Source organism: Physeter macrocephalus, chromosome 18 (assembly GCF_002837175.3).
Source record: "Physeter macrocephalus isolate SW-GA chromosome 18, ASM283717v5, whole genome shotgun sequence".
Classification (NCBI taxonomy): domain Eukaryota; kingdom Metazoa; phylum Chordata; class Mammalia; order Artiodactyla; family Physeteridae; genus Physeter; species Physeter macrocephalus.
Window position 1 is genome coordinate 41,263,891 of NC_041231.1, and position 17,162 is coordinate 41,281,052.

At 57.2% G+C, this 17,162-nt stretch overlaps 1 protein-coding gene across 1 annotated transcript in view; it reads left to right on the forward strand.

Annotated features, from left to right (window-relative positions):
* The window catches only part of LOC114484280 (POC1 centriolar protein homolog A-like), a 51,165-nt gene extending 38,714 nt beyond the window's left edge, over positions 1-12,451 (forward strand). The window contains exon 5 of the mRNA XM_028479489.1: positions 11,786-12,451. Within this exon, the coding sequence (XP_028335290.1) occupies positions 11,786-11,884 (99 nt within the window). The 3' untranslated portion in view covers positions 11,885-12,451. The remainder of the gene's footprint in view (positions 1-11,785) is intronic.
* The last annotated feature ends 4,711 nt before the right edge of the window (positions 12,452-17,162 follow it).

Here is a 17,162-nt window from a genome sequence, read left to right on the forward strand (position 1 = left end):
GCCTGACTTGCCAGGCTGCACTGAGTTTTTCCGGGCCTCCAACAAGCTACCAAGCAGTCTGTCTGACTTGTGATGGTTGTGTTTTATCGGGTGCTGGCAAATTAACTATTTTATATGGATTGCTGAAAAAGTGAGCATCTGAAGAAAGGGGATACTGAAGGTGGTCAAGGCCAAGGTTCATGCCCCACTGTCAGCCCTGTTTAGACTTAACCCTGGAACCAGAGTACAGCTGAGCAGTGACTGGCATCCTGCACCTTGGGGCCTGTCCCTGTCAGACACTTGCCTTCCCTGGTGGCGTGCCCATGGCTGGCAGAGAGAATGAGCTTGAACCCAGGCCAGGGTCGGCGTGGCGGGGGGTGTGGCTCAGGTCTTCCTCCTGGTGTGGGTAGCAAGCACCCCACGGGTCCCCGCAGCATCCGGTTTTAATGGATGGTGGTGAGTGGCCCCACTTTTAATAGCGTCTCCTTTGGGGGTAAGCAGTAATATGGAAAAGCCTGCATTTATTTAAAAGGAGTTGCTATAAAGCCATAAGGAAAGTAAATTAGCCAAGATTCCTTAATGTCATAGCTAATCTACCAATAGGAAATAGTGTCTCATGCGCTTCCCGAAGAGAGCTAATCCTCATTAGAGGTGGGGGCTGGGGGATGCAGAAACGCCCGAGAAATCCTATATCCCTGAGACAATGTGAAGCAGAAACATGGACCTCTGGGCTCAAGGGACAAAAGCTCATTTTGTGTTGTTGGCAGAAGACTGTGGGGTGATGAGAGGTGGTTAAAAAGACAGTTACTGAGCCCAGAGAGGTTGTGAGGAATTTCTGTAGAAACTTGTTTTTCTGTGCATCAGCTGTGTGTGATGCTGGACAAGTTAACATGTCAGACGTCAGCATGAGCGGGAATCTCCATTCCTCCCCGTCTAAAGTTTAGGCCGCGAAACTTTTAGTCCTCATCAAATCGGTGTGAGGTGGGGAGGGGAGGAACTGGGCTGCTTCCTGGATTCCTACCCCACTTTGCGCACCCCTACTTCCTGCTGAGGCCAGGAGGCTTCCTCCCTCCCAAGGCCAGCTGGCGGTGGCCCTTCGGGCTCCAGCCTGCCCACCCTCCTCTCCCTCCTCCACCAGCCCCTCAAGCCCACCAGGTCCAAGGCCCAAGCTGGGGGGAATGTTCCTCACCAGCCAGCCAGGCTCATCCCCAGAGTAGGGCTGCCCCAGGCCCGGGGGACCTGGACTGGCTAGTGCAGGACCTGCCTCCTCTGCATTCCCATGGCACTCAGGGTCTGGCATGTGTCCATCCAGCACTCAGTGTGCACATGTGATGCATCAGCAGCTGGGCCTGGGAGCAGGAAGACGGTGGTGAGCGAGAATAGACAGAAACCCCTGTCCTCGTGGGGCTGGCACTCTGATGGCTGTCAGCAGGCCGCTCGAGGGCCAGCGTTCACAACTCTGACTCGAAGGCCCCTGTGCCACAGACCTTCAGGCGCTGGGCCGAGGCTGGGGCTGAGAGGCAGAGCCTTTGGTGGTAGGAAGAGCTGGGCCCAGACAAGCAACCCCAGGGAGATGGGCTGGCCCCTCTGGCCCCCATTCACCCCTGACATGTGGCAACAGGCTGGCCAGGGCACCATCAGCAAGCCAGGGCCCTGCGTGTGTGCACACACACGTGCACGAACACCGAGAGCCAGAGCCAGAGCTGCCAGGAGACAAGGCAGAGCCAGGCAGGCGCTGAGCCCAGCAGCCCCACTTTGTTTTGATAGCTCACAAGACCCCACAGCAAAGAGATTCCCCTTTTGTTGCATCTGTTTTAGATCTTTAGAATCTGAGTGAAGTCAAAACCCTTCTACAAGGGAGATTAATTCCACACTGTTCCATCTTTGCAGTGAAACCATAGGAAAGTTAGACATTCTCTGCGGCACTGTCGAGACAGGGGCATTGAGCCAATGGCCAGCCCCTGGATGTTTCCCACAGCCTGGCACAAGTGCCCCCAGCGGCATGGCTGGGTGACTGTGCCCTCGCCCTGAGACCCAGGGTACCTGGGACCCCCTACCCCCCAGGAATCTGGCTCCTGTGTTAGGGGAAGGGGGCTGGGGTGCCCCAGCCCCTCTGGGGAGACCGCCTGGAGGAGCCAAAATCAACCGTAAGCCTGGAAATGATTAAAAGGAACTTTCCATCACAGGAGAACTTTAAGAAGCAGCCAGACCACCACGTGCCCTGATGGCTCAGGCCCTACGAGGCCTGACCACAGGCCACCTTCTTTGGAGCCTCATCAAGCCCCATCTGTGCCTAGGGCTGCCCCCTCAAACAGCCCAGAGCTCAGCCATGGCCCCTGTGAGCTGGGGGAGCCATGCTGCCCACGGTGCACCCCTGCCCAGAGCACGTGTCATGTAAATAGTAGCTATTAATAAAGTGTTGGGTTGGCCAAAAAGTTCGTTTGGGTTTTTCCGTAAGATGTTATGGAAAAACCCGAATGAACTTTTTTTTTTCACCAACCCTATTACGATGGCTCTATAAGAGATGTGTTGCACAGATGAGGAATCTGAAGCCCTGGTCAGGTAACTTGCCCAGGACCACTCAGCAAGTTAGTGATCAAGTTCAGATTTGAGCCCAGGCAGTACAGCTCCAGAGCCTGTACTCTTACCACCTGGAACAAAGGTGGGGACCAGGAGTCACTCTGACAGCATTTTCGAAGGCCCACACCTGTGTCACAGCCATGACATGGTGAGAGAGGAGGAGGGCAGGGACCCGAGCACTGGGGGGTGGGGAGGGGGGTATGAGGGGGACTTCTCGGGGGAGCAGGGCCAGAGTGGGGCTTCGAGTAGGTGGGCTTTGGGCAGGGAGAGCAGTAGTGACAGGCAACGCAGGCCTCGAGTGCCATGTGAATGCCACATCCAAGAGTCTGGCCTTTCTTCCTGAGCTCTTGAACAGGAAAGGAATATAGCAGAAGCAGCGTGGAGGGCAAGGGGGTGAGGAGTCACCAGGAAGCTGAGGCAAAAGGATGGGGACTGAGAGGAGACAGTCACCAAGTGGGACATGCCTGGGGTCCGCAGCACTGACTGTATATTGGGGGCCCTGGGGTCCTGGGTCAGGCAAGGAGACTCCTTGGGCAGAGCCCTGACGCGACTACCGCGCCCAGCCCGACACAGCAGCCAGAGGGGGCTTGCACATTCCCTGCGCCCTCGTCAGCCCTTCCTGCGGCCTCCCCAGCCCGCTCCGGTGCCCTTCCGTGCTCACCATTCCCACCACCCTCCCCGGCTTCTCCCAGGTGCTGCCTCTGCCCTGCACGCGTACCTTCTTTCAGCCTGAACTTCTCCCCACACTGTAGCAGGTGTGTGCTTGTGTGGCACTCCTACCCCCAACCGTTTCAGCCCTCCTGCCCCACTGCCCCTTTTGCCCCATTCAGACACTGAGGTCCCAGTCTCCTGGCTTCCCGAGACTGCCATCCCAGAGCAATTTTAGTTCCCCCTCGCCACAAGGCAGAGTGCTAGAGGGTGCACGTGGCTGGATGTCAACTCTCTGCTTCCATCATCAGTCAGTCTCTGGCCCAGCCACCCTGTTCACCTCTGTGCCACCTGTCTTCCATGTTCCAGGGAGGCCCAGGAGGGCCTTTCAACCATAGAAACCAATACCACTCACCTAAGAGGGGCCCCACGCACCCTGTGGGGCTCTGCTTAGAGCAGGAAGTGGCCGTGGAAATGCGCTGGCTGGGGGAGTGGGGGCTGCTGGGAAGAAGGGTTGCCCGCAGAGCTGGACAGCGTTGGGGAGTGTGGTGGGAAGGCCTGGAGTGAGTGAGGCCTGCACATGTGGCAACATTTCATAAGGAACTAGCCCAAGAGCTGAGAAATGTGGAGAGAACGGCTGGCTGGTCACCCTCATTCTTTTCCCTTCCTCCAAAATGTTATTCACTATCAATCGTGGCAGCTTTGCCAAAAGCCTGCCCAGGTAGGACTGGTACTGCATCCCATCAGTGCCTGGAAGCCCCTCAGAGCCAGAGTCTCTCGTTGCCTGTGATGGGCACCTGACAAGTGTGAGTGGATGATGATGTCAGGAGGGCTCATGAGGGTTCTGTGGCCCCTCAGAGCTTTGTAGAAGTTATGGCTCCAGTTTTCCTGCTACATTTGCACACCAGTATGTGCAAGAGACCTTCAGTAAAGGTGGCGGCAGCAGTGTCTCTGGAAGGAGGAGCAGCTGCCAGAAGGGACCTGGCTCCAGAGGTGTGCCTTGGTCTGTTTCTGAAGTGCCAGTTTACTCCCTCTGGTTTCACCACCTGTTGTGAAACTAGGCAGCCATGATCAGTTCCCAGGCTGAACCCCTTCTCCCAGAGTCCACTCTGGATCCCGCGCTTGGAAAAGTGGCAACGGGCATGCAGGAGCACCATCCTCCCTGGCTGTACCTGCTCGGATTTGTGAATCTGGTGAGGCAGTGCTAGGGAGTGGAGGCATCCCCATTCCTGTCCCTTTTGGGGTAAGGGCCCTGGGACCCCTCCTCCACCTTCCATGTGACCACCATACTCTCTTCCCTGTTCACTCACTCCAAACCAGCCACACTGGCCTCCTGACAGTGCCAAGAGTGTGCTGTGTTCTTCTCTGTCTCAGGGCCTTTGCACCTTGTGCTTGGAACACACTTTCTTTGGCCTGTCCTGTGCTATCTCCTCACAGAGGCCTTCTGGGCCTCCTGTTAGGGTTGGAACTCTCCTTCCCAGGTCTGCCAGCCCCAGAGCACATGAGCCAAGTCAGGGGCCTGGACTCCACGCAGAGCTCAGTCCCTGTGGGCCAGACCAACACACCCTGCTCCTTTTCTCTTTGCCTTCTCCCTAAACACAAAGTGAGAAGGGGATGAAAAGGAGGCAGAAATGAGTACTGGGGGGGAAAGAGCTGAGGAAAAATGGAGGACAAGCCCACCACAAGAGGAAACCAGGCTGGGGAGAAAAAAGAGGTTGGCAGGGCTGAAAAAAGGGGAGGACACACCGTGAAGAAGTGGGGGCCTGGGACGTGGGTGGTCAACAGGAGAAAGGGGGGGCAAAGGAAGGGCCCACGGAGCCCAGGGAGAGCATGTGGGCCTCAAAGAACTGTGCGCTGCTCCACAAGGCTGTGGGCAACTTGCACCACCCCCCTTCTGCTGTGTTCCACCCCTTCCGAGGGTGGGGGATTTATTCTCCCGGGGAGCACTGGACTCTCACCACCTCCGTGCATTGCCCGCAGAACTCTTCCCTGGACCCGCGTGGAGCCCACGGTAGTATCGCGGCCCGGCCCCTCGCGGCTGTAGAATGAGGCCGAGGCCCCGCGGACCCACTTTGCCTTCTCCCAGCATCACAGATGCGTGAGGCCCCATCACAGGACTCAAGGGTGGAGGCTCTCCCCTTGGCCACCTCGGAGGCCAGTGGAGATACACAAACCCAGGCTCTGTCCCACACAGGCCACTTTGGGCCCCGTGGGGTGCAGACACCTGATGACTCGATGCCAGTAGAGAAAAGGCATCTGAGGCAGCGAAGTTTGGACCCGTGGCTCTGTCAAAATGTCCCCCGTGCTGTGTTCCCTCCCACTTGGAGTTGGGGGCCCCAGGTACCAGACTTATCGCTGAGGACAGGCATTTTGGTGCAACTTCTCTGAGCAGGACTACAGTTCAGAGGGGACTAAAAATAAAAGCCTGTCACTTTAAAATTGGTTATTTTTACACCACTCAGAAGGCCCTTCAGGATGTTTCATAAAATGTCTTACACTGTTGAACTGTGAGCGAGAGAAGCCTCTCGCCCTGTTAATGTTGCCCCAATGGGAGACAGATCACAATGTCTTCTCCCCCCTCGGCAGGAAAATCAGGATCTGAATGAGATGCCCTTGCTGAGCCTCTCCCAGGGGTATTCTCCTCGGAGAGCTCCAGTGGCGAGTCCTGCTGGGAACCCCGCCCCCTAGCCCAGCTGGCCTCTTCCATGCTCCTGGGTTTGTTCCCCAATGCCTCCAGCATCCTCCTCCCTATTGGGTCCCTGGGTTGGGCCATCCCTCCATCAGTGCCCACTGAGGGGCCAGGCTGCTTTCCAGGGGGTTTCAGCAGCATCACTGACATGGTCCTGAGCCCTGGCCGGAGCCCCCAGTTCACCCACACCGGATTCTCCTCTCCAGTATCCAGGGGCTTGTGGATTCACTGCCCTCTCCCTCTCCCTGTCTGCCCCCAGCCCCCTCTCCACCGATTCACGAGGATGATCTGAGAAATGCAGAATAACCAGGCTTTTTCCGCCACCGCCTCATGCCTGCCTGACCCTCCCATCCCTCTCCGAGGGGCCTCAGCCTGTCCAGTGTGGTGCCCATCCTCGGCCTCTCCTGCAGGGCCCATCCTCAGCCTGTGTTCTCGGCCTCAGGAGCGTGTTCTCTCTTGTCCCCCATCTGACTCACCACCAGATGGTGGTGGTTCATACCTCATGGATATCTCTGATTTTGTCCACTTTCCTCCTTAGTCCCCTCCCCCAGTCCAAGCCACCATCATCCCCTCTCATTCTCTCTTGCCTCCATCATGCCTAGTCACAGCCACGCCCGGGGCCTTCCCCATGGAGCAGTCAGAGGGGTCTCATCCCCGCTTGGCCTCGAACCCCCAGCACCTTCCTGCTGCTCTGCGGCTGAAGATGAGGCCGCCAGGCATGGCCTGCAGGGCCCGGCCCCATCTCCTGCCTCCTCCGAGGCCCCTCTCCTGCTCGTTGCCTTCCGTCCCACCTCAGGGCCTTCCTACCCCTCTCTCCTGGTGAACTCCTCCTCGGTCTTAGCTCAGTCCCTTCCTAGGGCCACGTCCCCTGGCTCTGACCAAGCAGTGCCTTCCATTTTCCCAGCGCACCCCGCTGGTCTGCGCAGCTGCTTAGCGCTTGCCTCTTCAACCCGCTGCGCACCCTGCAGGCCCAGCTGAGTCTGTCTGCTCTGCGCCATTGTCACCCCAGGCCTGGCACAGGCCAGTACGGCGTGGTGCCCGGGGAGGATCTGAGTGAGTGAAGAGTCTGGGGCCAAGGTTGGCAAACTTTTTCTTAATGGTAAATATTCTAGGCTCCGGGGGCCGTAAGAGTCTGTCACAACTACTCAACCTGCCACTGTAGCCAGGAAGCAGCCATAGACAATATGTAAGCAAATGGGCACAGCAATAAAACCTTATTTACAAGAACAGGCAGCAGGCTGAGTGTGCCAACCCTTGGTCTAGAGAAACAACAGAATTCATTCAACAGCAAACTGGAGTGTTTCTAAGGAAACGATTTTCCATGAGAAAGGGCTGTGGCTTCCTGGAAATCGCTGGTAACAGCAGGAGAAGGTGGTTCTGAAACAAGCCCCCAGGTGGCCCTCCAACAGGTGTGACTTTGAAGGTGAAACTTCTGGATCCCCTATGACCTTGCCCCAAGAGGCTCCCTTGTGGCTTGCAGGTGAAGGCCATGACCCTGGGAGGCAGACAGTGTTGGGCGAGGGGTAACAGTGTCCAGGCGTGGAGTCTGAATTCTGCTTCCTGTTGCTCCCATTCAGGGAGGGAGGTGCCTTGTTTGAAGTCGAGCACAGTCTTGGGAGGGGTGGGGCGCCAGCAGTGACCGGGGCGAGTATCGGGACGAGTACCAGAGCGTGTCTGGGGGCTGATCTCTTACGCTGTAGCAGCATAAGCGCCCCAGTGAGAGAAGGCATCTGAAATTAAGGTGTTAGGGTCGTTTCTCATTGCATATCTATTAAAATGTTCTTGTCGGTATGTCCCTTTTAACCCTATAATATTGCCTTTTCGTAGCTCAGAATTGTGACTTCTGTGATAATTCCAAACCTAAATGTTTAGCCAGATAAGAGACTACTTCATGGGCATTGGAGGTGTCTGAGGCCTGGGAACTGCCTTGGAGAGTGGCCTGATGGTGTGACGGCACTGCTGGGTGACCCTGAGGGATGGCCCTTCCAACCGCTCCTGCTCATGTAATCCAGAGCCACCAGACCAAGTGGCTTGGACAGGACAGAAGGTGGCTGCCGCTGAGTGAGCACAGAGGTCCAGGAGCATGTTCTCAGGCTGCTTGAGCTTGGCCATATGGTGGGGGACAAGCAGGTCTACTGGGTCACTGGGCCAGTAGCCCTCAGGTGATGCCAGAGCGAGCAGGGGGGGGTGGTGGGGGCGGGGGCCGGGGGAGGAGTAGGTTAGGCCTCTCCTTATACGTGGTGGATGGGGACAGAGCAAAGGTGCACAGTTCCCGGTGCCTTAGCCAGCACTCTGAAGCCAGGCCACCAGGGTTCACAGTCCAGGTTTGTCATTTATATGCTGTGTGACTTTCGGCAAGTTATTATCACTTGGTTGGTGCCTTGGTTTCCTCATCGGAAGAAATGGGGGTGATACAGGCTCCCACCCTGAGGGGTCACTGTATGGAATAGAATGCTTGGCATACCGTGAGCACTCCATGAGTGTCAGCTGTCAAGAGCAGCCCCTGGAGCAGGGTGTGTCAGGGATCAGGATGGCCCCCCAGAGCCCAGTCCTGGGTCTTCCCTCGAGTCTAGGCTTCACACCCAGTTACAAAGGGGACCTCGTGTCTGGATGGCACAGGGCCAGGGAGAGGGCATGAGCTGCCTGGTTTCTCCAAAGTCGACAGACAGGAGGGCCCTCTCTGTGGAAGAGTTTGGACCCCAGAATGAAGGAGTTCCAGCTAATGGCCGTCTTTCCCAGACACGTTGCCCAGACAGGTCTGCCCAGCAGCCAGAACCCTAGACTCCTCAGCCCCTTCTCCAGTTTCCCTTTGCCCTACTTAAAATTAAGTCAGAGGCCCACGGACACCCATGTCGGGCAGGGCCATTTCCTTTTTTGACACCTGCCACCACACCCAGCTTTCAACTCCCTGGGGACTTTGTGAGAGGCTGGGACCAGGTCATTCACCCTTGAATAAAAGGAAAGCAAGGTGACTGGCCTGGGAGCGTGGACTTAGAGGGACTGCAGAGGTGTCTGCCTTTCCAGTGCTTCTCCTCACCTTCCAGGGCAGGAAGGCCTTGTCTCTGGGCCTGGGGAGCATGGTCACCATGTGGCAGGAGGCGAACTCCCAGGGCTGGGCCAGAGCACGAGGTGGGGTGAGCCACAAGCAGCCTGCTTGGCGTGGCCCCGAGCCTCAGGAGGGCACGGCTGCGGGCTCTGCTCTGCCCTCTGGGTGCTGAGGCAGCGCATACTCACGGAGGCTTGCTGTGCCCCTGACACTTGGTTGTGGGGATATTGCTCTGAACCAACAGGTAAAGGTCACACTGCAAACACAGCCACGTGACATGGCCTGGAATCGGTCCCTGCTAGCGATGCCGCTCCCTCCTCGCATGGGGCCCCAGCAGCTGGGGAAGCACGGTGGCGGTGGTGGTGGTGCGCTGTGGTGGCCTGGCTGACTCCCTGCAGGTGGCCGGCCTGCCTGCCCTCCCGCTGTGTGCATCGCCAGCCCTGAGCGCGTCTGACCTCTGCTACTTGGCTTCCCCGATCCGAGCCTTTTCATCACTGGGGAAGCCCTTCCCTGGTGGAGGGAAGGCATATCAGCAAATCGGAGATCAGGGTTTCCAGGCTTCACTTTATCAGGAGGGATAACCGTTTCCCATGAAAATGAGGTCCCATGCTTTAGTGGAATGGGATTATTAAGACAAATTTGTGAAGCAGAGACTGTGTTCTAATGCACAGAAATCCAAAGTATCCGTCCGCCTTTCCCTGGCCCATCCTTCCAGCTCAAAAGGGGTTTGGGAGGGATCATATGTGACGGGGAAGAGCTGGGTGGACTTAATCTCTGGATGGTGGCCGCCACCGAGCATCTTGGCAGAGTAGGCTGGGGGTGCAGGGAGTAGGGAAAGTGGACACCAAACACAGAGATGATGTGACTCTTCCAGAAGTTTGCCTGGGAAAGGGGAGAAGCTGCAGGTTTGAGAAGGGTGGACTTTTCTTCAGCCTGTTTGTCTCTAACGTGCTATGAAGCGTCCCCTCATAGCTCCCAAAGGAAGGACCCCCAACACCCTCCCTCCATTCAGGGGGCTGGAGGTGAAATAAGTGCTGCTTTTCTGTTCAAAGAAATTTAACATCATCAGATTTAATGCCATATTTCTACCGAGCTGAAGTATGGGCCCCCCATGGAACTAAGTAGAGGCCTCGTGAAATGTGTGGCACCCCTGGTATTGACATTGGCCCAGCACCCACTGCCTCCACATTTGGAAATTCTGTCCCTGTGAAGAAAAAAAAATTTTTAAGTGTGTGTGTGTGTGTGTGTGTGTGTGTTGGGAGGGAGGATGGTGCTGGGCAGAAGAGGAAAAGCTGGCTGGCTCCCCCACTGGGTCTTGGAGTCCAGAGCCATCGGAAAAAGTCTGGATGAGGAATGATTTTGGAGCTTGGCTCAGTGTGAGTTTTGCAGCAGCCAGTGGAAACTTCCAGGAATGCTGCTCTGGGCCAGCCGGGGGCTGTTTCCGCTGCCACTTTTATGAGCTGCAGACCCCCTCCATGACTGACCGGCCAGCAGAGGGGAATGTGACCGTCTCTTTCAGCTCAGCTCTACCTCTCAGGGTGCAGTTCATATTCCACAGGCAGCAACTTTTCAGGCTCTGTCCTGTGCCCCAGGGCTCGGAGCCTTTGCAGCCCGGCCAACTCATCTACAAGGGGCCAGCCGCCAGGAGGAGCAGCCTCCATGAGCGGCTGACATCCATGCGGGATGCTGCAAAAATTTATAGCAGTCTTAGAGGGGAAACTCCCTCCCAGAATGTTTCAATGTTTTATTAAATATGTGAAAGGAAAGTTTCCCTTCTACTGGACCAAGGCCCAGAGCCTCCATGGAGCCTCAGGGAAGGTGGCAAAACCTCTTGGGAAAGCCCACAAATGAGTAAAATTAATAGAAAGTTTTGTTTCTTAATCTGACCCCTTTCTGATGCCGGTAGGCTGCATGGCACAGGAACCAAGCCTGCTTCATTCACAGTGGAATTGCCCAGGGCCTGGTGTGGGCCTGGACACCACTGCCCCTCTGTCAACACTCTGTCCAAAGCCAGAGGAAGGGGGCAGGTTTCTGCAGCCTTGTCTGGAAGCCAGGTTCACAGGCCAGCTGTCATGCTGGGTATGCAGGAGAGGCCAGGGAGTAAAGGCTCTGCCTCTGGAAGTCAACATGACAGGCATTGTCATGGTGGACAACATGGGCACCATGCTGTCACCTCTCAGTCTCCAGGACTGCTGTGAGCTCGGCATTATCCTTACCATTACAGAGGAGAAAATGGGCTCAAAAACGGGGAATTAGGGCCTAACCCCCAAACAGCACATTCCTGCAATGGTCCTCAGTGGATTCGGACAGGCAGAGGCCCTCCTGGGCTCAAGGGACTCACCTCCAGCCTGGGAAGCCCCTCCAGGTGTAGAGATAAAGGGCCTGAGGTGTGGGCAGGACCCAGGTAGAGTGCCTTCTTTTGTGGATGCAGTTTTCTCACCTTTGGAATGGAGATGCTTGATGGTCTCTGGTTGGTTATGGACAGAGCCTGGCCCAGATGAGCAAGTGGTTCTGCTCTGGAACTCCAGTCTAAATGCCAGACCACCGGGGCTGGGGATTCCTCACCCTTGGCGGTCTTGGGCAATGACCGAGGACTATGGGACCTGCTGCCTACGTTCCCTCACTATGTCCTTCCTGCTGCCCAGCAAACATCAGAGAACAACCATCCCGAACCAGCAGGAGTGCACATGAAGACCAGAGACAAGGCGCCAGGAAGGAGCCCTGGGTGGGAAGAGCTGGCATTTGTTCAGCGGTCTGAGACAGCTGAGCGGGACTGGCTGAGGGCATGTCCAGGGCAGCCCAATGGCCCCTCCATCCTCTGAGCTTGACTGTTTATTTTGCAGACAGTCTCCATCCTGGAGCAGCGGTTGACACTGACAGAAGACAAGCTGAAGCAGTGTCTGGAGAACCAGCAGCTAATCATGCAGAGAACACCACCATGATCAGGGGAGCAAGAATCAAGAGCTCAGTCGATTTTGGGGGTGACAGGCCGGGGATTTGTACTGGGGAACTTGGGTAAATAAATAAAGGGGATTCAGCTCTGGGAATCACATCCATCCCAGAGCCTCAGGGGTCCTGCACCTCTGCCCTCCACCCAAGCCGTCTGCACCTGGAGACTCTCCACTTGGCTGTGGGAGGCCCCACATACCCACAGATGACCACGTTTAGTTTAATGTGAAGGAGCCACTTGAAAATGTTTGCTACCTTGGAGTCCTAAGTGGAGTCCACTTTTCCCTTACCAACCTTTCTGCCGTATGACTGGCTTCCCCCCACCGATCTTTCCCAACGTAGAAATGGACTACTCATTGGTTGGATGAGCCAGGAGTTTCCTATAAATCTGACAAAAGGCCCAAAGTGGGCCCATCTGTGTCTGATTTACCCAGGAACGAGCACTCTGGAGAGGGTGGTGGCTTTGCAGTGGTCTTGATTTCTGCCCCACACATGTTCACTGGGGCCTGATGGCTTCCTCTGCATGCATGAGGGCAAAGGAAACTGAACATTAAAACGGACTTGATGGAGCTCGTCAGTGAAATGGCTTGTTCTGAGTGAGACCTAGTCCCCCAGTCCCCAGGACCTATAAAGGGAGAATGAAAATGGCTTCTTGGGAGGGCCCCTGCCAGGATCACCTCTGAAGCCCAGCACACCCTGTTTGCAGCCGTTCAGGGTCTTCAGGAGCAAGGACAGACAGAGCCCCTGCCTACACCCTGTCCCTCTGGCTGGCCTGGCTGGCTGCTTCAGCTGGGACCTGGAGGCCTCAGGCACCTGCCTTTCCTCTTGCTCGTGAGGGTTCCATAGGCAGCTTCCCCTGCATCCTTGCAAGAAAGCCAGGCAAGTGTTTCCCATATGTCTGGGTGTCGTCCATGCCTTCTGCATTCAGCTTCTTGGGGCCCAGCCAGCCAGAGAGGTATTTACCCTCCAACACACCTGCCCTGCCCTGGGGCTTGGGGGGAGGGCGGTGTTAGATCTTCCCGGGAGCTGTCAGTACCAAGCGGCTAATGAGGTTCCCAGCCTCTGCAGCTTCCAGGTGGGAGCAGAGTCTGAACGCCTAAGAGCTTGGGCTGACAAGAGGCAGCCTATGTTGAGTACCGATGAACGACAAGCCTGGAGGAGCTGCCTCTTCCACCTGGGTGGGGAGAGAGCTGTAGTCTGCAGTTAGGCCTCAGGCTCTGCCTTTGGTTGAGCTGTGTGACCTCAACGTGGTGACATAACCTCTCTGAGCCTCAGGTTCTTGTGTCAGGTGGTGGTGGTAACCACCCCACCAGGTGGCGATGAGGTAGGTACTCAACAGAGGCCCGTGGCTCCCCGCCCCCATCAGTCCCTCTAGGACAGTGGGGGAAGAGGCTGCAGGCTCAGGACGCTTTGGAGGCCCCCAGGAACCTGCTGCAGTCTTCCCACGTGGCCCTGCTAGTGTGTAGAAGAGCCTGGAAGTCCTGCTGGTCTAAATTGGCAGGTAAGACCTTTGGTTGTCTCGGGAGGTCATGGGCTCCCCATCCCTGGAGGCTTTTAGGGAGTCTGGGCAATGCTAAGTCAGCTTGCTCAGAGGGGACACAGCTTGTGGGGCCAGGCTTGTCATCCCCTCCCATGCTGGCTGCCCTGCCACTGATGAGACATCGGCTGCCGTGTTGCAGCCAGTGGAGCTGGAGCTCCCAGGTGTTGGGGCTCTGGTGATCTGAGCAGCCAGCCCAGGCGAGATCCTCTCCAAAGACACAGATGGTGCAACAGGACAGGAGCAGGGTCTCCAAGGCATTGTGTAGCAGCTCTGCTCACAGGCCAGGCAAGGGTTGCCACCCATCGTGTCTTCAGTTTACACCAGGATCAAGTTTCGAATTTTTCTCTGAAAGCTCCCTTTCTCTGTGGGAGAAAATGAGGATTTCTGAGGGTCTGCTAGGGATTTGGGAAATGGCCTGGGAGGTAGTGGTGTACTGTTTTCACCTGGAAGTCCCACCACCATTGTCAGATGTAAACAGTCTGGAGAGGGGTACTCACCACCCCCCCGACACACACACACAGCACACCCCTTGTCTGGTAGGACAATATCGTCACGTCCTGGGACAGTCCGACCTGGGCCCTCCCAGATGGAGGCGGGCCAGAGCCGTGGCCATGGGCTTCTGGGAGGGCTTTGCACGAGTGGCCCGGGCCAAGCCCTCCTGAGGGATTTCCTGCCACTCACACACCTGCCTTGACGGAGCCACCAGACAGATCTGGAACTGGGGAGAAGGATGGTTCTTGGAGAGCTGCATTTGTCTTTAAAACACAGAGACCTGCCATCTCCAAGCCTGGGGGTCAGTGTGTATGACCTCGCCAAGGCAGAGCTGTGAGGGCTCAGGCTCACATTTGGCCATGTTCTTCCCCAAAGAATTCCTTTTCTTGCTCATGTGGGGCCTGACCCAGGACCTCACTGCTCTGAGAATCTAGGGGCCAGGTTGCTCCTGGCGGGAGGGAGACAGAAAACCCTAGGGTGCTCTGACTGCTCTGGGGACTGTCTGTCTAGCCTCAGTTCCAAGCCCTGCCCCCGTGAAGGTGCTGCAGGACCCCGACCTGGGCAACACGGTCTGGGTTGGTGGCAGGCAGGACTGGCTATGGGTGGGTGAGTGGGGCCTTATAAGCACAGGAGGAGTGGGGAGGCCTAGCGGGGCTTGAGGTGGCTCGGCCCAGTTGGGGGCCACATGAACATGACAGGGCCTTTCTTATGGCGTCTCCCCAGATGACACTCCCTGCTAGCCCTCCCAGACAGCTCCCCTGTGGCCGAGGACTCTTCCCGATCCCCCACCCATGCTGCCAAGCTCAGAAGCGGCCCTATGGAAATGTAAATGTCTCAGCTCAGCCGTCATCTCTCCTAATTTTGGATTTTGGTAAATGAGCTCCCAGAAAACCAAATTGAAAATTTGTGTGTGTGTGTGTGTGTGTGTGTGTGTGTGCGCTAGGAAGACGTGTTTAGGTTAGTGGGGTTTTGTTAGGAAGTACATCTCAGTGGCAGTTCCCAGCCCCCACCCCCATCCCTTCATCCCCTAATTTTCCTAACGTGAAGTGAAAGAACAGGTGTCTGTGATTTAAATTGCAATCCCCCACCTACCCTTTGCCAGATTCTCAGGGTTCCAGGGATGAATCTACTCCCTGCTGGAGAAACTGAGGGAGGCAGGTCAGGTGGGCTGGACGACCAAGCCAGAAAGCAGCAGCTGAGTCCAACCCCTGCCCGTGGCAAGCCTGCCACCCTTCATTCCTGAGTCACCACTCCCAGGGGTACCCAACAGACTAAGTGCTGATGGGTCCCTGCAGGCCTGTGTCCCTCCAGAGACTTGAGTGGCACGAGCTAGCCTGTCCTGGAAACTGCCATTCTCCCGCCCAGCACCATCCTTGTCCTCTGTCCCATGATCTCCGGGGTGGGGGCGTGCTGCGTGACAGCAGGCTGGCGAGAGGGTGGAGCTGGGGAGTCGGGATCGCTCTGGGAGTCAGGGGCACCACTAGATTCCAAATCCCGGCTCTGCCCCCCGCTAGCTCCATGACCTTGAATGAGCTCAGTAACCTTGTGGAGACCATTTGTGAGCTGGTGCCCGTCTCATCAGGCACACGAGGTGCTCAGAGCAAGAATGTGCTCCGTGTGTGACTGGAGGGAGACTTCTGGCGGGTCCGACCCCTTCCCTGGAACTTGGCCTGTATGTCCATGGGGATGGGGTCTGATGGTCCCAGAGTCCTGGCTCTGAAATTCTAGGTGGCCAGGGTTACGGTCTCTTGACCCCATGGCCCGTGCTACGGGGATCCCCAGTGGTGAGGAGGGAGTTGGGCTGGCAGACAGCCTCACCCCACCTGAGGAGGCAAGCCCTCCAAGCCCACCTCTTCTGCTGTCACCAAGGCCGAGGCCGCCACTAGGGCCAGTACAGGCTTGCGGGTGGGTGTTTGTGATCGCCGGGAATCCCGGAAACCCAGCCCGCTGAGCAAGCGCAAGCATGGTGAGTCACCCTATCCCAGCTCCCTGTCATTAACCTCATCTTCCTAAACGATCTGCTCAAGATGGGCCCCTGATGGCCCCAGCCTTAACTGGTGGGTGGCCATTTAAGCGGGACAGAACTGGGCCCCAGAGTTTTCTCCAAGCACCCCCTCTCCACCCCACCCCGCCCCATGCTGCCGAGGAGGGAACCATTTTGCCAAGGCGGCAGTGTCAGGCTGGCGGGCCCCAGCTCACTTCCTGTGAGCATCACCGCCCTGACACAGGGCCTTGTCCCGTTGCTGAGTGGCCTCCGGCCCTAGCACCCCGGGCTCACTCTGCCGGCCACTCTGGGGGAAGTCTCTCTAGAGGCCCAGAACGTGGGGCGCTCACAGCCGTGCTCGAGATGAGACTGGAGCCAGGCCAGACAGCCTGGGGCAAAGCCATGAGGAAGCTTTCTGTGCCGGCCCCTCCTCCGCCGGCAGCTGCTGTGTGGAAACACTCTCCCCAGACCCTATTTACAGAGCAAGGCTGGGGAGTGGTTTCACTTCAGGTGAGGCCACCTCGAGCCCCTTCTGCCTGGGCGCTGCCTGTAGCAGGAGGCCTCCCCGCCGCCCCCACTGTCTCCTACCACCCATGAGAAATCTGAGCACTGTGGGACAGGGCACCTGGGCAGGAGAGGAAATCACATCTTCCGGCAGCTTTCCTTTCTCAGTTCTAAGCTGCTCTTGCAGGCACAAGTGCCTGTTCCTGAAAGTGGGACTTTAGTATCTCTCATGGGTGCTCCGTGGGCAGAGGCTTGGCCTGCAGGAGTTGGGCCCGTGTCAGCAGTGTCACTCAGCCAACATACTGACATCAGCCCCTGGCCGTCTCCATCCTTCCTCAGCTGGGCACCTGGACTCAGCTTAGGAATGGAGACTGACTTCAGAGCTGTGGCCGTCCCCGAGCACCTGGGGCCCACGTTCACCTGGTCCATGTTGTTCTCCTGGTCTCAGGCCTGGCCAAGGGCACAGGTGCCCTGCAGCTGCTCTGCTCAATTGGCCTCTCTTCCGGATCTCTGCCCTGCCCCTGCCCTTCCCTGGCTAGGCTCAACCCAGGGCCTTGCCTTGACCTGGCAGGCCTCTCTGGAACCATCCAGCTCCCCCAGAAGCTCCTGTGGTGCCCCACCCCACCTCTGCACCGAGCCCCTCAAACTGACCCCAGCCAGAGCCGCCCGAGGACATGCCCTCATGCCCAGGGTTGGGATGGGAGTGCTGATCGTGTTCCCCGGGGCCAGCACACTCCCCACCCCTACCCTC